The 22,163-nt window shown below is 47.8% G+C and overlaps 1 protein-coding gene across 2 annotated transcripts in view; it reads left to right on the top strand.

The window, feature by feature from the left end:
• Window positions 1-9,149: 9,149 nt before the first annotated feature.
• Ak4 (adenylate kinase 4) overlaps window positions 9,150-22,163 on the top strand; it is a 53,416-nt gene continuing 40,402 nt past the window's right edge. Inside the window, exon 1 of one of the 2 annotated variants that reach the window (XM_057785285.1) lies at window positions 9,150-9,407. In XM_057785285.1, coding sequence (XP_057641268.1) covers window positions 9,263-9,407 — 145 coding nt within the window. In that variant the 5' untranslated portion in view covers window positions 9,150-9,262. The remainder of the gene's footprint in view (window positions 9,408-22,163) is intronic. The other variant, XM_057785284.1, reaches the window with a different exon arrangement.

The following is a 22,163-nucleotide window of genomic DNA, read 5'->3' as shown; positions in this document are numbered from 1 at the left end:
AGTCAGAGTTTGTGCTGGCAGTGTGGCCCAGAAAGCAGGCATTTCAATACCGTAGCTTTTTTCTTGCTATTGATGAATCAGGAAAATTTCTCTTAAATGAGCCATACCTTTTCTTCTAGCAAACAGAGCCCACCCAAGAAAATGTTGCTAACAAACCATGCTTAACTCTGTTCTTTTGTGTCTAAAATTACTTTTTAAACTCTCTCAGGTTTTATGTGGGTTTTAGTTGACCACATTGGCACACCAATTGTAAGGAGCCACCAATCTGTTTGTGGAGGGCTGCTTGTTGGTTCCCAGGTGCCCAGTTAGCTTAGACCCAAAATAATCACACAGAAACTGTAGTAATTAAATCACTGCTTGGCCCATTAGTTTCAGCTTCTTATTGGCTAACTCTTATATTAATTTAACCCATTTCTATTAATCTGTATATCACCATATGGCTGTGACTTACCGGGTAAAATTCCCAGCATCTGTCTCTGGGGACTCCATGGCTTCTCTCTGACTCCGCCCTTCTTTCTCCCAGCATACAGCCTAGCTTTTCATGCCTAATTCTTTTCTTCCCTGCCATAGGTTCAAAGCAGTTCTTTATTCAGTAACCAGTAAAAGCAACACATAGGCAGAAGGACTTCCACACCACCTCATTCTCATTTACAGGTTCTTTATAGATAGTAACTCTGTCAGCCATCAAAGGGCCTTTTTGCTTCTGTTAATTGCTATTGGCTTTTACATCATTAATATCTTAACTAAATGATGATTCCTCTCAGGGTATCATTAAGCAAATGGTTTTTATATCCCAATATAAACAGGTATCCAAACCAAAGTCAAGGATTTGACTCAGGATATGACTCAAAGTGGGGAGTGTGAGAGTCAAAGTTATATTTTGAGTTTTAATTACTATGCCTTAAAGTTCCATGAAATAAAACAGGATCTGATCTGCAAGCCTCTTGCCCAAGGACAAATAGTTCCTAAAATGCTGGAGGCTGTTGTTTATGGGAGATAACAAGTCACGTGTTTTCACCACCCAAACAAGTTTGTTTGACTCATCTATACTGCATGTACAAGATCACAAGTGAGTGGGAGGTTCACAGGTAGGAAATATGTCAGGGTGTATGCTTACCCCTGGTTGGACCTAATGGGAAATGCAATGAGTTAAGGGTTTTCCTTCTTAACCCCTTGCCATACTTGATTCTGGGATATTTCCCAGGAACTTGGGTATGGATCTAGGCAGAGAAAGCTTGCTACAAATTTGGCATTAAACTGTGATAAGCACTCGGGAGGCAGAGGCAGGCGGATCTCTGTGAGTTCGAGACCAGCCTGGTCTACAAGAGCTAGTTCCAGGACAGGCTCCAAAACCACAGAGAAACCCTGTCTCAAAAAACCAAAAAAAAAAAAAAAAAAACAAAAAAACAAACAAAAAAAAAAAAAAAACTGTGATAGTAGTCTTATTCACCATCAGTGGATTTAACCAAACAAAAGGCAAGACTGAGATCTTATTAATCAAGAGGACACAGCCCGTGGCTTCAGACACCGCTCAATGTGTTAGAGGGGAAAAGACTGACACATCTGTTGAGATTAGAGGGAGAAAGTTGACAGCACAGTGAAGAGCAAGGCATCTTCTGTGGAAAGACGTCATCTTCTGGAGCGAGAAAGGTAACCGTAAGTTTCTAAATACGGTTCCTGACAAGACAGGCAAATGAAGGTATTCTCCAGAAAGGTAATTTTAATGTAAAGCTGGCAACCTGGAATCTGGATGTTCTCCTTTGGGTGTCTTTGACCTACTAACTTGTTCTCTAGTTTCAAAGTCAGCAAAGTTCAGCTATGACGTTAGAGAAAGGAAAATGAGGATGTATCCCCAGGACTCACAACACAACCTCAAAATCAAGCGGCTACTGTAGGACCCAGCCATGACAAGCAAGTGGCAGATATTTTTTGCACAATGAAAAGTATTTTTTTTAAAAATATATTTATCTATCTATCTATCTATCTATCTATTTATTTATTTTGGTTTTTCGAGACAGGGTTTCTCTGTGGTTTTGGAGCCTGTCCTGGAACTAGCTCTTGTAGACCAGGCTGGTCTCGAACTCACAGAGATCCGCCTGTCTCTGCCTCCCAAGTGCTGGGATTAAAGGCGTGCGCCACCACCGCCTGGCAAAAATATTTATTTATTATTACACAGTGTTCAGCCTGCAGGCCAGAAGAGGGAGCCAGATCAAATTACAGATGGTTGTGAGCCACCATATGGTTGCTGGAACTCAGGACCTCTGGAAGATCAGCCAGTGCTCTTAACCTCTGAGCCATCTCTCCAGCCCCCAATAAAAGGAATTTTTAAGACTATTAAAGGCAGCATGAGAGAAAAATTTGATAGCATGCACTTGTCCTCACACTTTAATAACTTGTATTTGTATTTTGCTAAAATTTGTTTGGTGAGGTTGTCCTTTTAAACCAACAAAATGTCTCAGCTGTCAAACTGCATCAGAGCTCTTTGAGAAGAATAAAATTTTACTTGAATTATTGATTAAAAACAACAGAGAACTTACTTGGTTGGCACCCAGAACTACTCCTTAGGGTCCTCCATGGTCACTGAGGGTCGTATTTGCCTTTTGCTGTTTAGCATAGGGCCTGCCAGGCTCTAGAAAATCCTGTGGGCCAAGAAATCTTTAGGAAGACATGCCTACCTTGACCTGAGCAGCTAGGCTGTCAATTCCAGTGATTCTGTCTACTGTCTGGAGATCTTCAGTTTAGATAAAGGCAGTTTTTCTCAGTGATTGGTGCTTGGCAGTTGAAATGATTGCAGATGGACGTTGTTTTGTGTCCATTTGTCTTCTGTCTTCTTTGGAGGAAACAGAGTGCCGCTGCTAGGAACCAACCTGTCTCTCTTCATTATGAAAAGGTTTTTAAATATTTAAATGCCATATTCCCCAGATCTCTGAGCAGTTGAGGGCTGTTTACTGGGTATAGATAAGTTACAGAATCTGCCTGGAGAGCTGGGTCCAAACTTGACTGTATTGGCTGTCATCTTAACAGAGTCAGCACCGGGGAACGAGTCAGGGAATACCTCAGTAAAGATGGTGGGACTTGGTCACCTGACCTGGCTCTCAGTTAAGATGGTGGTGAAGTCACCTGACCTCAGTTAAAGTGGCAGCAGTCACATGTTGTATGGAAAAGCCACATTCTTTTGAGCCACGGAAGTTTTAAACATAATAACAAGAGAGACCTAGAGGCATGATCTGTCATGCTGCCATGCTGCCACACCATAAGCCACAACAGGGAACAAAAGCACTGGAATTGAAAACCGCCATCTTGCGGATCTGACCAATCTTGTTGGTTTCTGTGGAACCTGCAGTAGCCGTGTCAGGGATAGTTTGAGGAAAAGCGGAGATTCACAGGTGGGTGGCTGATAGCTTGAGGGTTTACACCATGGCTGGAAACTTGAAAACTGTGAAAGAATACCACAGGGCGTCTCCTCTCTAGAGCCAGGGTGTTAAAGTGTGACTGGCCTCGGTCTGGGTGACTCAGAAGCCAAAGAGGCTAGAAGCTGCTCTGAGTGTTCTATCATGGTAGGGACCACTTATGGGTAGTCCAAAAGAAAAGAAAAGAAAAAGAAAGGAGAAAGAATAATCCGAGGGACCTTGGGCCCCAAATCGAATGCACCACAGCATGTGCAGTGCTAGCATGGGAGGACCAGCCCTGGGTTGACCAATCACATTTTTAGCTATGGAAAGCAACCAGAGATGAAAGTCAGTGAAGGGCTCAACCAAAGCTGTGAAGGCTGTGGCTGGGGACTGGAAGGGGAAAACTCACCACCAAAGCTGCTGGTGGGTGTAGAGGTCAGTGTTCAGGCAGATAGAACACAGAGCTGTTGTAAAGAAACCTTGTTCCCAAGCCCAGAGTTCCACATGTCCTCAGCCGACCTGTCTGTGGGTCAGAGGGAACGTGGAGAGAACCTGGCCAAGTCATGAACACCAAAAGTTATGGTAAAAATAAAATGCTGCAGGTTCCCACGTGGTGGCAGCAGCCAGCGGGTCCCGAGACCATGGTGGGCCATGAAGGCAGCCACTCCCAGGCAGGGAGCCCTTAGGCAGGTGAGAGACAAAGATGCACCATACAGAGAAAGTGGGTATTTATTTAGTGGGTTATGGAGGGGAAAAGGAAAGGGGAGAAGGGGAGAAGGGAGAAGAGCAGAGAGAGAGGCAGGGGAAGGGGAGATATGGGGAGAAGGGAGAAGAGCAGAGAGAGGCAGAGAGAGAGAACAAGGCAGGGGAAGGGGAGATATGGGGAGAAGGGAGAGAGGCAGAAGCTGCCCCTTTGGGAGAGAGATGGAAAGGAAGGAACTCAGGCTGGAAGCCAAGGAAGACCTGCTTGCTTCAGTGGGGGGCGGGCTTGTCTCCTAAAGGGACAGGACAAACCATTACACAAAGGACCTGGATTTGGTTTCTAGCACCCACATCAGATGGCTCACGATTGCCTTTAGTTCTAAATTTTGGGGAATCCAATACACTCTTTTGGCATCTGAGGGTACCTGCACACATGTTCCATATACATACATGTACATACATATACATATGAAATTTAAAAAAAAATTTAAAGATTTTTACCTGCCACCCTCCCTCCTTTGTTTTGGAGACAAGAGTCTCTCTATATACCCCTGGCTGTCTATGAACTCAGAGATCTGCATGTCTTTGCCTCTCTGGTGCCAGCATAAAGGTGCACCACTATACCTACCCACTCTTCAACTTTAACAACATAAGCACAAATCCAATATTTATCATAGCACTTGGAAGCAGAAGCAGGTGGATCTTTGTGAGTTTCATGCCAGCATGATCTACATACTTAGCCCAGGCTATCCAGGGCTATATAGAGACTCTGTTGCAAAAAAAAAAAAAAAAATTCCTATTGGGTTTTTACAGTTTTATTTAAACTTTACATGGATGGGTGTTTTGCTTGCATGTATGTCTGTGTACCACATGCATTCCTGGTGTCTGAGGAGGCCAGCTCCCTTGGAACTGGAGTTATAGATGATTGTGAGCTGCCATGTGGGTAGGGAATGGAACCTGGGTCCTCTGAAAAAAGCTGCCAGTATTTTTGTTTTTTAAAAAAATATTTAATTAATTAATTAATTAATTTTTTTTTTTTTTTTTTTTTTTTTTTTTTTTGGTTTTACGAGACAAGGTTTCTCTGTGGTTTTGGAGCCTGTCCTGGAACTAGCTCTTGTAGACCAGGCTGGTCTCGAACTCACAGAGATCCGCCTGCCTCTGCCTCCCAAGTGCTGGGATTAAAGGCGTGCGCCACCACTATTTAATTTATTTAAAACGTATACAATGTTCTGTCTGTGTATATGCTTGCAGGCCAGAAGAGGGCACCAGACCTCATTACAGATGGTTGTGAGCCACCATGTGGTTGCTGGGAATTGAACTCAGGATCTTTGGAAGAGCAGGCAATGCTCTTAACCGCTGAGCCATCTCTCCAGCCCCATTGCCAGTACTCTTAACTGCTGCTGAGACATACCCTATACTAGTATCTCTCTCTCTCTCTCTCTCTCTCTCTCTCTCTCTCTCTTTCTCTCTCTCTGTGTTTGTGTGTGTTTGTGTGTGTGTGTGTGTGAGAGAGAGAGAGAGAAAGAGAGAGAGAGAGAGAGAGAGAGAGAGAGAGAGAGAGAGAGAGAGACTTGCTATGTAGCCTTGGCTGTCCTAGAAGACACTCTAGACCAGAGTGGCCTTGAACTCAAGAGATTCACTTGCCTCTTCCAGTGCTAGGATTAAAGTTGTGAGCCACCAGGAGATAAAATCAGGTTTGTGTTTCTTCAAAATCATGTCAAGGTGAACAGCTTCAAACTGTTTTCTCCAAAAATCACTTCTGTTTGCCAGTTGTGTTTTCAGGGTTCCCTGGAGACAGGCAGCTAAATTCCTCGCCACCAGCTTTAGTATCACTGTGTTAACTATCAGAGTTGAATGGAGGACCAAGGGAAGGTGCTCCCCCCCCCCATATTGGGTCACTCATTGAACCGGGAACTCACCAATCTAGCTAGACCAACTTGCCAATAAGCCCCAGGGACCCCCCAGTCTTCACCTCCTAGCACTGTATCCAACCTTTTATACCAGGGTGCTAGAGACTGAATTCAGGTCTTCGTGCTTTTGTGGCGAGCACTTTATAAGCTGGCCACTTCCCTGGCCCTCGGTGGCTCTGATGCGCGCTCTGGTCTGACAATCCCCGTAAAGAAGGAGCAGCGCAGATGGCAGGAACATGAGAGATTTAAGCCCCCTCGCAGCCCAGCTTTGGGCTTTCCTTTGTTCTTCAGCAAAACGATCACTGAAGGAGCTCTCAGAATAAGGCCTATAGCACGCTGGGAAATGAGTCTGTGGAACAAATGTTGGCAGAAGGGTTGGTGGCCTGAGTGCGTTGTCTTGCCAGGGTTGTGTGTGGAATGGCAATGAGGGGATCTGGGTTGGCAAGACGCCGCCTCATGCTGTCTCCTGCCTCCAGGAAGACACACAACAGTCAGGAATCATGGGCTCTTTCCCATGGTGTCCCCCACGGTGCTGCTCCTCACCATCTCTGAGTTACCGAGAGCACTGATGAGAACTTGGCAAAGGATTTTTTTTTTTTTTTTTTTTTTTTTGGTTTTTTCGAGACAGGGTTTCTCTGTGGCTTTGGAGCCTGTCCTGGAACTAGCTCTTGTAGACCAGGCTGGTCTCGAACTCACAGAGATCCACCTGCCTCTGCCTCCCGAGTGCTGGGATTAAAGGCGTGCTCCACCACCGCCCGGCTTCAGCAAAGGATTCTTGCAAGGAAGGCCGGAGCCTTAGGAAGGGAGGTGTGACCCACCAAAGTGGGCAAGTAACGGAAATGGGCCTTTAGTTTAGCAGGGTTTCTAGTAACTGCAGAGGAAGTAGATGGGTGCGGAAGACAGGTTTGCCGGTGATCATCCCAGTACTTGGGGTGGAAACTGAGGGCTTTCATAATGTTATGCCCAGATCACAGAGTCCTGTATGTAAAAGCAAAGAGCCTTTATTCTTTTTTTTTTTGTTGTTGTTGTTTTTTGAGACAGGGTTTCTCTGTGGTTTTGGAGCCTGTCCTGGAACTAGCTCTTGTAGACCAGGCTGGTCTCGAACTCACAGAGATCCGCCTGCCTCTGCCTCCAAGTGCTGGGATTAAAGGCGTGCGCCACCACCGCCCGGCCTGTTTTTGGTTTTTTGAGACTAGGGTTTCTCTGAAGCGTTGGAGCTTATCCTGGAACTAGCTCTTGTAGACCAGGCTGACCTCAAACTCAGAGATCTGCCTGCCTCTGCCTCCCAAGTACTGGGATTAAAGGCGTGCACCACCACCGCCCAGCTGAGCCTTTATTCTTACACAAGTTTGCCTACTTGAATTCTTTGTGTGTCCATCGTATTGGAGTGGTCAGAGAGCCCCAACTCAGTTAGGGTCGGGTTTTTGTAGTAGCCCAAAGATGGGGGTGAGGTATTTCTAAGGTTCAGGACCCCTAGTTGGCTAACATTTGTCTAGGGGTATCCTGGTGAAAAGTGATGGGTGTGTGCTGTCAGGTGATCCTATCTACAATAGTTGGAATGTTAGGAATTTCTAGGTGGTGCCTGGGTGGTCTCAGTTTGTGTTCCTTTCTGGTACCAGGTTTTGCCTTAGGGTACTACTGAGACTCAGCCTCTATTGAGCTTGACGTTGCTGGGTCCTACAATGTAACTTGGAAACAGATTGATTGAGGAGGCAGAAGGGCCTGGTGATCTCCTGTAATCCTGGTGTTAAAGCTGTGGTAATAGCATGGTGAGTTCAAGACCAGCCTGGGCTACAAAGTGAAACCCTGATTCAAACCAAAGGCAGAGGCGAGCTGCTATATGAGTTGTATGTGTGAGGGGCGAGAAAAAGAAAGCCTCTGTTTGAGTCGGTGAGAGTTGGGAATAGTGCATCCCGGGCACAGAACTCCTGGAATCATCTGGCTATAAGTCAGAGCACAAGCGAAAAGCATCCTTTTGTTTCTCATTCCAGAGCGCTGGGTTTTGGAGTCCGCCAAGGGTTCAGAACTGTGGCTGCAATTATGGGGGCAGGAACTGTCATTGTTGTATACTAAACACACAAAACAACGTTAGGCGCACAAGAGGGTGTTTTCACCCCCCTCTTTGTCTTTTTGGTTTTTCTAGACAGGGTTTCTTTGTGTAGCCCTAGCTGTCCTGGAAATCGCTCTGTAGACCAGGCTGGCTTTGAACTCAGAGATCCCCGCCTGCCTCTGCCTCCTGAGTGTAGGGAGCGCCGCCGTTGCCACCAGGTTTTAGTGTTTTCTCTTTTTTTAAGACCCGGTATCAAAATGTAGTTCAGGCCCGCCCACAACTTTTTATTCTCTTTACAGTACCTGCTGTGAATACTGGTGTAAGATACCCTGGTTTAAGGGATAGTCTCAGGGGGTTCGACTCCCCTACATGGGTTAAAACGTATAACATTACTAAAGTATATGAATGAATGGTTCGTATTCCAAGCCTTTCTCCATCCGTACCTGCAAAGATTGCATAATAATATCACACAGCCTAGTACTGGACCCAGAGTAGGCGCTCAACAAGTTGTGTTTTTCATTCCCCTTGACAATAGATTGGGTCCCCAGGCAGTTCCTTTCTCTCTGGGCGTCTCCATCTCCGTTCGCCCCCACAGCCTCAGCCTGGCCCCGGACGCAACGGGAGGGGAGAGGAGGGGACGCGGTGGCTGTAGCTGGAAGCCGGCTCCCGGCTTACGTAAGAAGCGAGTCCCGCGCGGCCAGCCGGCCGGGCAGAGACGGCGCCGCCCAGCGGGATCCTGCCTAAGTCTGGCCGCGCTCCTTTCCGCCGAGGTGTGTCTCTCTCCGGCTGCTTGGGGCGGAGGTCCCCCCCTGCCTAGTTTCAGGCGGTGGCCACTCTGGGGATGCGACCGTCACCAAGATGCAGTCGGCGAGCGGCTCGCGCTCAGCCCACGTGCGGGGCCCCTCGAGAGGGTCTCCCCAGGACCGCGCGCCTGGGTTGAGGTCAGGGAAGGACCCGGGTGGGTCTAACCGACCTCTGACCCCAGAGGGCCGAGCTCGCTGGGCGGGGGCCCCAGCAGCACTGCACCGGCGTGGCCCGGGGCGAGGAGGTGGCGGAGGGCGGGGCTGAGGGGCGGGGCTGTCTTAAAAAGCCTCTCCTTCGCCTATAGGGGTGGCAGGCAAATCCCCGCGTACGGAGGGTACTGAGGCAGGGGCTGTTGGGCCAAGTGCGCGGGCTGCCGTCCACGCCATCCCCTCCCCTCCAAAGCCATGGCTTCCAAACTCCTGCGCGCGGTTATCCTCGGGCCGCCAGGCTCGGGTAAGGGCACCGTATGCCAGAGGATCGCCCAGAACTTTGGCCTCCAGCATCTCTCCAGCGGCCACTTCTTGCGGGAGAACCTCAAGGCCAGCACGGGTGAGGGGCTGGGGCAGGGGGGCGAGGGTGGAGACGAGCTCGGCGGGGTGGTAGGGCCGGGAGCCGGGCGGTCGCGGGCACGGGTCCCCCTCGGCGCCGGCGCCCTGCCCCCGCCCGCCCGCGTGTGCCCGTGCGGGCTCGTACGTGCCGCGGCGCATGCAGCCAGCCGCCCGCCCTCGCGGCTTAACCGCGCCCGGAGGAGGCCGAGGTTGGCCGGCAGCTCCTCTGACTGTACCCGTCGCTCGTGCGTGGGGAGGACCTCGCGCTCCAGGCCGAGGGAACGCGAGCCGCTCGGCGGGATCCCTCACCGATCTCTCACGCCGGTTCCCCTGTGCAGGGACTCTGGGTCCCCTGTTGCGGTCCTGCCGAGCCGCCAGGAGCTGGGGACCGCGCGCGCCGCCCACCTGTGGGAGTCGCGGCCGCCGGCGCTCTGGGACTCCGCGGCGCGCACCCCCAAGGCCCCCCGCGCGCGCTCTGGCCTGGAGCCAAGCGCTGCATGGCGGTGAAAGGCCTGTGGTCGCTGCAGGCGTCCGCGGCAAACTGTCCCCGCCAACTCCCCTCCTCCTCAAGCTCTACTTGGCCGCCTGGAGACCCGGAGACTCGTTCTGATAAATTGCATTTTTGAGTTCAGCCTTTCTGCCAATGGCCTTTTGAGACCGTCCCTCGGCGGGTGCGGTAAAGTTGGCGATCTAGATTGCCCCATCTCTCCCCAGTCTTTCAAATTCTCCCTCTCCCCTCTTCTTCGGCTCCCGGATCCAAAGGAATAAGCATGAGAAAACCAAGCACTAGTGAGGAACTGCGGGGCGCCTACCCTTCTAGGATGCAGATGAGCGTAATTAGCAACTCCCTTCTGAAGCTGAAGTCCTTCCCTAGCTCCGTTCTCACCTGTGTCCAAGTGGTTATTGCTCCTTATGGACTAATTGTTCCCGAATCTGCATTTCCGAAGCGTCTGTAAGTATGAGCAGGTGGGTGGAGGACAAGGCTGGAAAGCAGACTGAAATGAACCACTTTAAGCATCTGGAAGGCTGTTTATTCTTCCTCTGAAGCAGGTTATAACATCCAGTCTTTGTTTGGATTCTCGGGGCACATTCCCTCTTAACCTGTGTCTGAGATAGTGTACCACTTTGTATTTTGTTACCTGGCGGGCGGCCCCCTTTGGCCCCATCACTGAGGATTGATTGAACTCAGGCCTTCGAATAGGCTAGGTAGTTACCACACCCCTGAACGACACTCAAAACCCGTTTTAAGTTAAAATTTTAAATCTTACTTGTTTGTGAGTGTGGTTTTACCATTGTGCCTGTGGCACTTAGGTCCTCAGTCTAGGTGTCAAGCGCCTTTATACTTGGAGCCTTCTCACCGAGCCCTTAGATTTACGATAGGGCCTTATTAAGTTACTAGGCGTTTATCTGTCTCAGCTGGGGTTATGGGCAGACCCCATCCCGCCAAGGATCGAACGTCACCCGGATGTGAATGCTAGCTAGACTGTACTCCTGAGCTACGAGCCTCCCGGGTTCCTTGTTTAATGTACTCCAGTATTTGCTCCTCTCCTCTTTTCTAATGCACTCTTTCAGAATTTGGAATACAGTTTGGGAGGGGGCAACCTGACGGTTTGTGTGTAGGATTGGACTTCTAGATTAGGCTATAGAGGCTAGCTGAGACAAGGCTAGCGTAATGTCATAGCATCCTCTGGACCTCTGGAATGAAGGACTAGTGGCCTTTTTCTTTTTTAGATGGGCAGTAGCGATAGCCACCTTTTTTGGTGGCTTTAGGCTGACTGGCCTCACTCAAAAGGCCATGCCCTTGATCTCAAAGTCAATTTACTGCCTATAGTTGATGGTCTTCATACTGAGGCAGGTGGTGAAATCTGGCACCTTGCTGATCAGGGCAGCCTGATTGAGGAGATGCATCCCTTGATGATGCTCCTCCCTGGGTGGAGAAGGAAGGCAACCTCCTGGTGCTCTGTCTCCCAGGCTCTGCTGTCCTGGCTGATGCACATGGGGACAAAGACTTCTGATGGCTTGTCAGCCTTAAGTCTGATCTATGTGATCACTGTATTAGCATAGCCCAGATGCTGGAACTAGCTATGGAGAACAGTCCAGCCTCTAACAGATCCATCTACCTCTACCTCCTGAGTGCTGAGTTTAAAGGCCTGTGCCTCCCTCCACACCTGACCTCCTTTTCACTTTTTAAAAAGAGCTTTAAGACGAGCCGGGTGGTGGTGCTGGCAGCGCACACCTTTAATTCCAACACTTGGGAGGCAGAGGCCGCTGGCTCTCTGAGTTCAAGGCCAGTCATCTACAAGAGCTAGTTCCAGGACAGGATCCAGAACTATAGAGAAACTCTGTGTTGAAAAACATACAAACTAAAGAAGAATTTTAAGAGAGGAGATATCTTTCTTTCTTTACTAACTTTTTACTTGGCTGTCTTGTCTTCTCACTTTAAAAAAAGTGTTATTATATGTATGAATATTACATCAGTATGTGAACCATTTTCATGTCTCGTCCTTTCGTCGGTCAAAAGGGCATCAGGTCCCCCGAAACTAGAGTTAAGACATAGTATGGATACCGGAAACCGGATGCAGGTCCTCTCGAGCATCCAGTGCTCTTAACCACTGAACCACCTCTCCATCCCTTATCATTTTTTAGTTTTTATTTTAATTTTAAGACAGTGTCTCACTATGTAGACCAGACTGGCTTAGAACTCAGATCCACCAACCTCTGCCTGTTTAAGACTGGGATTAAGGTGTGTTCCACCATATTCTGCTCTGTTCTCAGTTTTTAAAATACCAGTTAATTTTCTTCTGTTCTGAAGTTTTATTTCTATAGTGGGGGTCCCATCCCCCCCCTCGCATAGGGTTTCTCTGTGTCGACCTGGCTGGCCTTGAACTCAGAGATCCAACTGTTCAAGTGTCAAGTGCTGGGATTAAAGGCACTACCTGCAAGTTTCTATTCTTTTAAATGCCTTCATTCCTCCACCCTTTTCTCACATAGTAAAAGTGACTTAAATGTTTTGGAGAATCATCTGCCCCACCCCCTTTTTAATCTCTTCCCATTAACTAATTAAAAAACTTGACCAGGCAAAGAAGTGATAAAAGACTGCAATTTGTTTTGAAAGTGGCTTGTTCCTAGGTGTATGATGTCACACACTTTTCTAGAAGTCTCTTTGAGAGTCTTAGGGGCCACTCTGTCTTGTAAGAACAGGATTATGCAGGATTTTTATTTCCTGCCACCCACCTGCTGCTTGCTTTTAACCTCCCAGGGAAGCCAAGAACCCTTCTGGATATACATTTTATAGTTGGAGTCTGAAGATGATGACGAAACACAGCGATGCCCAGGAAGTCAGTAGCGATTTCAGTTGGAAAGTAGCTCCGGCCATCTGCTTCAGCCTGGATTTATTTGGGCAGGCTCTTGCCTACATGGCTTGCCTCCTGCAGTCACAGTCTGGCTGGCAGAACGCTGCCCTGCAGGAAAGGGCCTATCTGACCTCAGTGCTCTTCTCGTTGGCCTGCAGGATCCATCTTCTTCCTCTGCACGTACCATGTTGATTGTATCAGCTGTTAGTTGAGTCCTGAAGGCCTGTAGCTGTCCGCTTCATCCACTGGCCGCCTATCTACTGGGGTAGTGTGCCTGAGCGTAATCACATTGCTTAAGAAAATGATGTACCTTTAGCTTTCTTTTCCCTAAAAAGTTATCTATCCGTCCGTCCGTCCGTCCGTCCATCCACCACCCCTCCAATCCATCGATCTGTCTATCGAGATGAGGCTGTGTATGTCAAAGGCTTGGCCTTTAACTTCCCCAAGTAGCCTAGGTCAAAGCTGAACTCTTGAACTACCCAGCTACCAGGTCCAGGGTTATAGGCACGTGCCAGTTGGAGCAGCTTTATGGTGTGAGCCTCTTACTCTACCTTCTTCTGATAGTATGTGTTTTACCCCTGAAATTGGGGTCTGGCAAGCTGTGATGCAGCAAAAAAGGGTTCATACCGTCTGTACTGAAGGTACAAGTCCAGTGCTAAGATTGTATGTGCTGTACCAGAAGTTTACACAGGCTGCTGCAGTTGGATGAGTTTTGGATCGTGGTTAAGAGTGAAGCCTACAAAGGACTTGAGATTATCTTTCGCGATAGTAGCTTTTCCCTTCGCCTTCCCTGGACTGCCTGGAGCTGTGCAGGCTGAGGCTTATCAAATACCTTATTTGAGGACCCGCCTCCAGGTCTTTAGCTTGTATTTTCTTAGCACACACTGAAGAAACAGAAAAGGCTTGGCTTATGTTGCAAGGACCCTGCATTCTCTCACGGGGAGTGTTAGCTCCCCCTCCTCCCCTACCGCGCGCGCGCGCGTGCGTGTGTGTGTGTGTGTGTGTAAACACATGCATGCTTGCACATACAAAGCTGGTACACTATAGAATGAATCCCATCAAAACATTCTATTTGCGGCGGGAATGTGCTTGTCCTTCACTGACAAAGTACTGGTGGGTTTGAGTCCTAACGCCGTGCGTGCCTGGTGTGCACATCTGTAATATATATAGAAGGTTGAAGTACATAGGTCCAGATTAACCTGGGCTAGGGCCCCATGGGGAAAATCTGTCTCAGAAGGACCAACAAAAAACCCTCCAGAACTCTTGATATTTTGTGATAACTTTCTTTGCTAGGTTTTATCTAAAGGATATAAAGATCCTGTTTTAAGGCTCAGATAGTGGTGTTAAAAAAAACCAAACAGGCTCCTTTTAATATTGGAGTCTAGTATCTCAAGGGTAAAAGATTTGGAGAAGTTCCATTTGGAAGCATCTTGGACTTGACTAAAGAAAAGATGTTCAAGAAGGAACCTGTTTCTGTTCTTATTAATTAATATTAACTGCAGCTCCTGCCAGGGTTTTACAGATGGACTAGCTTTTCAAATGAGGCTCTGAGCTGATCCTCTGTGAAAAGATGACCTCGTTCAAAGGGCTCAGGCTTTTGGGTACTCATTAAGTATAAATGTGCAGCTTATGTAAGGGTGAAATTCTCTGAGACTTGAGGATGGATGGCTTTGGAGACCTGAGTCAGATCGGTATTACATCTAAAGTAACTTGAAATGGTTTAACTTTTCCTGGTGCATCCCAAGATTTCTAGGGTATGCAACATTCTTCTTTCCCCATTTGGTGAGACACAGGACCAAGTCATGAAGGGCCGGACAGTCTCTCTATAGATCTAGCTATAGATCTAGCTCAGTTGGTAGGTAACTTGCCTAGCATGCAGGAAGCCCTTGGTTTGATCCTGTGCTCTGTGTAAACAGAAAAGTCAGTGGTGTATTGAGTCTAGTGTATTGAGTTCTGGACGTCTGAACTCAAGGCTTTTGTGCCTCAGCTCAGCAGGCACTTGGTGACCCACTGAGCCCTCTTCCAAACCCCATAGTCTGAACTTCTGGTCTTGCTGCAACCTCCTCAGTTCTGGTATTTTAGGCCACCATGCTCAGGTTTTTTAAGTTTTTTTTTTTTTTTAAGCTTTTCTTTTTTAATGTTTATTGGTGTTTTGCCTGCATGCATGTCTGTGTGAGGATGTCAGAAGCTCTGGGACTGGAGTTCCAGACAGGTGTGAACTGCCACGTGGGTGCTGGGAAATTAACCCAGGTCCTCTGGAAGAGCAGCCAGTGCTCTTCACTGCTGAGCCATCTCTTCAGTTCCTTGCCCAGTTTATATGTTGCTTGGGATTGAAGCCAGGGCATCTGCATGCTAGCTAGGCAAGCTATGGACCAGCTGAGGTATATTGTTTGAATTGTTTCCATGGGTTATTCTAAGCAAATAACTCAGTAGAATTAACATTGACGTCATCACCTAATTTTCTGATATTCTCTGAATGCCATTTGCTTATCCACCAGTGTGTTTTCTAAGATCCAGTTTAACAGTACACATTTAATAGAGTCACTAAATCTTCTTTGTCTTGTGCAATCTCAGTTGTTTCCTTTTTTCTTTTTTTTTTCCTCTTCCTTTGAGTTTCTTAATTTTCTCAAATCTTTCACAACTTTGGTGTTTTTGTGAGACAGGGTCTGCTCACGTAGCCCATAATTTTCTCAAATCTTTCACAACTTTGGTTTTTTTGAGACAGGGTCTGCTCACGTAGCCCATTCTGGCCTTGAATTGTTGATTCATCTCTCTCGGCTGGGATTATAGGTGTGTGCCATCATTCTTGGCTTCCAGACCTAGTTCCAGTTTTTAATGTCTTCATGGAAGAGCACAAGAGTGTCTTTGACTCTTTCAATTTGTGTTGCAGTGTCTGAAGGCTTACTTCACACAGTAAGTAGTTGATGGAGGACCTCATGGCCCCTGGAAACGTCTCCTGGATGCTCAGAGATGCTCAGGCTGCACTTTGAGACCCGTGGATATAACTAGTCTTCTGATATTGGCGATTGGGGTTATAGAGTCTCCTGGTGGGCAAGCAGGTAGCGTTGAATACTATAGTGTCTGGCAGTAAGTGTTAGGATCTGGGCAGTGTGGCTTGTGAAGTACAAACTAGTAAAATAAGGTGTATTCTCTGAAGGGGCTGCACAGCTGCAAGAGAAGCAGGCAGGCAGCTGAAGAGTTAGTTGCAGGAGTGCATGCCTGGCTCTGCAGGACACAGGGAAAGGACGGCTTGGGGGTGGGGGACACCTTAACAGGCTCTTTCTTGTTCTGTAGCCCAGGCTGGCCTATTCTCACAGTGTAGTCTGGGATGGTATCAGACTCCCGTGTTGCTGCATTAATCTTTTGAGTATTGGGACTCCTTTTAAAAATTACTTATTAGTTCTCTCTCCCTCTTCCTCCCTCTCTTTTCTCTCTCTCTCTCTCTCTCTCATTCTCTCTCTCTCTCTCTCTCTCTCTGTGTGTGTGTGTGTGTAGGGGGGGGTCAAAGGACAGCTTTCATGATTTGTTTTTTTTTTCCCCTCCAAGTTTATGTGGGTTCTGGGGCTCAAACTCAGATTGTCAGGCTTGTGTGGCAAGCTCCGTACCCACTGAGCTGTCTTGCTAGCCCTTGTTGGGGAGCACTTTAGAGGAAGTGGGTCCTAGTCAGGGTTACTATTGCTGGGGGGAAATACCAAAAGCACCTTGGGACTGAAAGGGTTTATTGGACTTAAACTTCCACATCACTTTTCATCATCCTGCCTTGACGGAAGTCAGGAAGGGAGCTCAAACAGCAGGAAGGAGGGCTGCTTACTGGCATGCTCCTTATGGCTTACTTAGTCTGCTTTCTCATAGAACCCAGGACCACCAGCCTGGGGTGGTCCCACCCACAGTGGACTGGACCCTCCCACATCAATCACTAATTAAGAACATGCCCGACAGGCTTGACTACAGCCAGATCTTCTGGAGGCATTTTCTCAGTTGAGGCTCCCTCCTCTCCGGTGACTCTAGCTCAGATGAGTCTAAGTCAAGCTGACTTTGCACTAGCCAGCACAAGGTTTTGTGAACTGAATTTGACAGATGACAGCCGTTACCGGGCGAGGAGGTGGTCTTAATAACATAGCTGGGGACTCCCTCTAGAACTGTTGACTGGAGTTTGTGGACGTACCTTTGTAGAGCATCATTTTAGTCTGAGTTAACATCCCTACTGTCAAAGCAAAGGGTTATTTTATCCTTATGGTGTTTCACACAGGCCAAACCTAAGCATGGCTGCTGAACTGCACCAAGTCTTAAGCGAGGCTGTTGCATTTGCTCCATGCGTCTTGCTCCAGCTCCCATCGCCTGTGCTTTAAGATACTCACAAAAATATTGTATCGGGGTCTGGAGAGATGGCTCAGCAGTTAGGAGCACATAGTACTTTTGTAGAGGACCCGAGTTGAATTCTACAGTATTCATGGGTAGTTCACAACTGGCTTTAATTTCACCTCTAGGGGATCTGACACCTGCCTCCCATTGGGACATGCTCCTCACACGAGCGCGCGTGCACACACACACACTCACACTTTAAAAACTAGTACAATGTAGTTTATGAAACTTTATGAACTTTCTAGAATTCAAGTGATGGCTAATGATCATGAAGCTGGTAAACTGGGGTTAAAACTATTAGAAATAGACAGTTTATGAAAGTCTGGCTATCTTTTTGCCAAAATGGTGCTGTATTCTGCTTGTATGGCCCTCTGATTTCTAAGTTGAAGCGATGTTTTCCTTGTGAAGTTTTTGGGCTTTCTCCAGCCGTCAGGCATTCGAACACGGGCTTACTTTAGCAAACTAAGTCCCCCCCCCCCCCAAACATAGGTAGGTGCTAAAGAGTATTTACACACTCCCCCTCCCGGTGCGCATTGACATTTAGTTTGTTTGGCCTTTCAGACACAGTACAAAAGGTCTCATTTTTCTAGCACTGTAAAGTTCATTTTGGATGGTTGATGTTACATTTTAACAGCCTCACCTCCAAAGCCTGAAACTTTCGTACTTAGGAAATGGCCGGGCACCAAGCATTCGCCCCGTGTGGAAATAGTGCATCGTGAGTCCTGATCATCAGGTCCGAAAGCAGCTGAAGATTAACTATTTTCTACACGTAGCACTTTAATAGACATCGCTTCTTAAATTTTTGATTTGCATCACTGACCAGGGACCCTGCCTGGCACTTTGTAATTCTGGGGCCTTGATCTTCGGTTTGCAGCATCTGCCAGGCTCTGGATTGCCTCTTCTGTTCCTATTAGTTATAAACCACATGCCTGTCTACACAGTAGTAGTTCCTGCTGTATAATTCTAAAATAAGTAAATGGCCCCAGAGATTGAGCAATTTGCCCTAGGTCAGACGGCTAGATAAACTGACATTCAAACCTGGGACTCTTGAGCTGGACTCATCCTGTCACGTTGCCTTCCTGGCACTGGAGTTTCGAGTAGCACGTGTTTGCCTCAAGTTCCCCGTCTTGCCACATCGTCTGGGCAAGTTTGAAACTGTCTGTAGCCCAGGCTGTCCTGGAACTTGGGGAGATTAGATCCTTCTACCTCTTACCTGGTTAGAAATGCCTTTTGAGATAGCGTATCTGTTTGCCTGCTGACACAAAGCATTTCACACTGCCCTTTAAAGCAACAGGAATTCCTTTCGACATTTGAAGCAGGGTCTGTGAAGTCCTGATTGACTGGCCTGGCCTGTAATTCAGTGTGTAGCCCAGACTGACTGTGAATTTGACCTTCCTGCCTCAGCCTCCTGACATGCTGGAATCACGGGGGCATAGGGGCATGCCACCTTGCCTGGTCATTTTGCACACTCCTGAAGACTGGCGGTTTCCAGGCTCGAGGCATCCTCAGGATCTTTGATTCTGTGCTGGCTCCCTGAGCTCTGATCATGTGCTAACGGGATGAACAGGGTGGGGGGTGGGGGGTTAAGTGCTGCGTGAAACTTCGTTGCTTCTGTGTTTGAACATTTGTTATGTATGTTTATGCGGGGGGTGGTTGTGCAGCCATTCACAGGACAATTTGTGGGTGTCACTTCTACTGTGGGGACTGTTATGGAGCAGTCATAAGTCCTCAGGCTTGGCAGCGAGTGTCTTCACCTTCTGAGCCATCATGCTGACCACCCCTACACTTTGTTTTTTGACGTGTTGTCTGACCAGGTAGCCCCAGGTAAGCTTGAGCCAGTGCTTTCCCTTCTGCCTCAGCTTCCCACTGCGTGCTGGGATTACAGACTTCGTCACTATGCCCAGCTCATAAGTTGCTTCTCTCCCTGATGCTGTAACTCTGCCGATGAACTATGTTGTAAAGTATAACCGAGCTATACCCTCAGCTTTGTGCCTTTTGTCATAGGGGAAGTAACCCCATTCTCAAGGGAGATCAGGTGGCCTCGTGAGCTATTACCATTGCAATTATCTTAAGTCTTTAGGTGTAGCGGACACATTTGATAGAAGCATGGCAGGTGGCAGAAAATCCTAGCAGCTCAGCTCTTCACAGGTGTGTTGAGGTGTAAAAGCCAATAGAAGTTGGGAGGGCAGGGCAGTACACACTCCAAATACTAGCACTCAGGAAACTGAGGCAGGAGGATTGACAATTCCAGCCCAGGCTGGGTGGTTAACAGGAAACGAGTTAGCTAGGCTAGAGGTTTGCCCTCAAAACAGTTTTGAACAACACATCCATGAAGAAGGAAATGCCGCCTCCAATCCCAAAAAGGACCGAAAAGGTCTGAAATAGAAACCATCTGCGGTGGCCAGGAGGTAGCGATGAGGCTTCATTGTGACAGTGTGAGGCCTGGAGTATTGCCGGAGCCCAGTGTTCTTTCATTAGGCACTTGCCAACAGCTCTGTGCCAGGGTTAGGCATGGGGAGGCGTGCACGCACGCAAAGCTTGTTCTGACCTTGAGGCACTTAGGGCTCAGGGTTCAGGTTGTGGCTCTCAAGATGTTCCCCTGAGGTGTGCGTGTGTGGGTGGAGCGTTGAAGCCAGAGACCAGGTGGGCGGGGGCCATTGCTCAGATGTAACCTTCCCTGGTGCGCCTTTCATTCTCTGGATCTGTTTTCAGCCTTGCCTTTGAAGCTCATCCACACTGTTCCCGCCGCGGGTGGCTCTTTTCTGGGACTTCTTGATACCATCTGTACCTTCCGTTGGGCGTTCATTTTCTCCTCCCAGTGACGGGTTCCCTTTGATTATTAATGACTTCAGCCATAGTCTCTCACCAATTAAATAGTAAAGTTAATTAATGGCAGTCGAGTTCAGAGACTTTGGACATAAGCTCAGCAGGGTGAAGTGTGACTTTTCTTAGGTTTTATGTCCCGTGTAAGTGTATCAAGAAGGTTGTATTCCACCGTGATGACTGGTCACTGGAAGGCCCCCTTCGTGCGAGGTGGGCAGGCACTCTACCACAGAGCTACAGTGAGATCAGACTGAAGGCAGTTCTCTGAGGAGATGTTTGAACTGAGCTCCAGGCAGAGCAGCCACCTGGTGTTCCTTTTTGGGGTGCAGGGGGAGTGACCCTAAAGTGGAAAAGAGAGGAATCTGGTCTGTTCTGTTCATGATGTGGGCGGAGAACCGTAGTCTTGGTTTTTGAGTGATCAGATTTATTACTGGAGAAATGCATTTCTGTTGCTGTTAATATGTAGTAAACTAGCTTTACTGAGATAAAATTTGCATGCAGTAAACTTGGCCCTTTAAAAGGCTCATCAGGTCAAAGCGCTTGCCGTGCAAGTTTGATGATTTGAGTTCAGTTCCCAGAAACCCAGCAACCCAAGTGAAAAAGCCGCATGCACCTGTAATCCCAGCCCTCGTGTAGACAGGTGGGAAACTCACTTGGAAGCTCTTAGGACTGTAACATATGCACAAGAAGCAAGAGAGACCCTACTTCAAAATGAGATGAAAGCAGAGAACCAGCTTCTGACATCCACACTTTCAAGGCCATGTGTTCTAGTTACCCAGTACCATGAAACAAAAATAACTGGACAAATCAAGCTAAGTGTGATGGCATTGGCGCAATCCCCCAGCCTCTTCAGAGGTGGAGGCAGAAGGATTGTGAGTCCAAGGCCAGCCTGGGCTACAAGGGGAGTTCTCAGACTCAGAATAAATCAAAGGGTGGGGGCATCGCTCAGTTAAATGGGCTTGCCTAGCACGCATTAGGCCCTCTGTTTGCTCTCTACCAAACAGTCCACACAGATCAGCTGAGCGCTGAATCCTACACCTGTAATCTGAGCCTTTGGGAGGCTGAAGCAAGAGGAGATTATGGGTTCAAGGTCAGCATGACTATATGAGACCCACATTTGCTACAACAGAAAACAAAACAAATCAACAAGAACCCCGAAGAAAAGCAGCACTCCCACAGACATAGGAGTCGGTGTATTTTACGGAGTGGTAAAGCCACTATTCTCACCTAATCATAAAGGTTTCCCAGTCTCAGAGAGACCCTGTGCCCATTGGCAGGTGGCTCGTACCCATCTCCCACCTTCTAGTCTCTGATCTTTGAGTCCTGCTTGTAGGCTCCGGCTTCGGATCTTTTGCCTCTGCCTCCCGAATACTGGAGTTGCTGCATTCACCTTGTTACCACCAGCAGGGATCCTCTCCACTGTGCAAGTCGGAGCTTTTGTCTGACTTTGAGCTTTGGCTCCTCTAGTGGTGTAAGGTGGTTCCCGTTTGTGGGATGTCTGTCCCTGTGCTGACACCTGTCTGTCCTCACTGGAAAACTGTCAATTCAAATCCCTTCCGTGTTAAACGGGCTCATCGGTCTTTTTATTCAGTTCATTCTTATTTTTGATATTAGTCTTAAAGAGAGCAGCCAGTGTAGACAGAATCTGTGATATAGTTCCAGGTTCTTCCTTAAATGGTAACTATGGATAACATCTTAGGGCATGCTTTCTCTTTATCCAAAAGAAAGGTTGGTTTTTCACTTGCGTTAGTTCCAGCCCCTTAGTTTTAGGGAAATGACTGCAGCTTGGAGGAAGGACAAAATCTCTTTCCACAGAGTTCTGTTTTGGTTTTCCAGAGTTCTTCGGGACTAAACGTTACGCATAGCAATGAACTTGGTAAGTTTTAAGTATTCAATTTCTTAAAATGTCTTAGAATTGAAAGGGATTTTGGGTCATTCTGCCCAAGTGGCCATTTTAGCTTGCTCCCTTCTGTGGCAGCTGACAGCTCAGCCCCCAGGCATTGAGTGGCTTTTCCATCGCTGCATAAGTCTAATTGTTGGGAGATTTTTCTTTTATCCACCCTCATACAGAGATGAAAGCCAAGTTTTTGAAATGATCATCAGGAAGCTGCCATCCATTTGTCCAGCTTCTGTCTTCAGTGTCACATAAATTACATCCCCTGGCTCTTCAGATATTGAATAGTTTCAAGGCACCTCTGAGAAGAAGAGTCCTACTTTCC

Source organism: Chionomys nivalis, chromosome 11 (genome assembly GCF_950005125.1).
Source record: "Chionomys nivalis chromosome 11, mChiNiv1.1, whole genome shotgun sequence".
In the NCBI taxonomy this organism is placed as follows: Eukaryota; Metazoa; Chordata; class Mammalia; order Rodentia; family Cricetidae; genus Chionomys; species Chionomys nivalis.
Note: the sequence above shows the minus strand (reverse complement) of the source record. Positions and strands in the feature narration are given on the sequence as shown.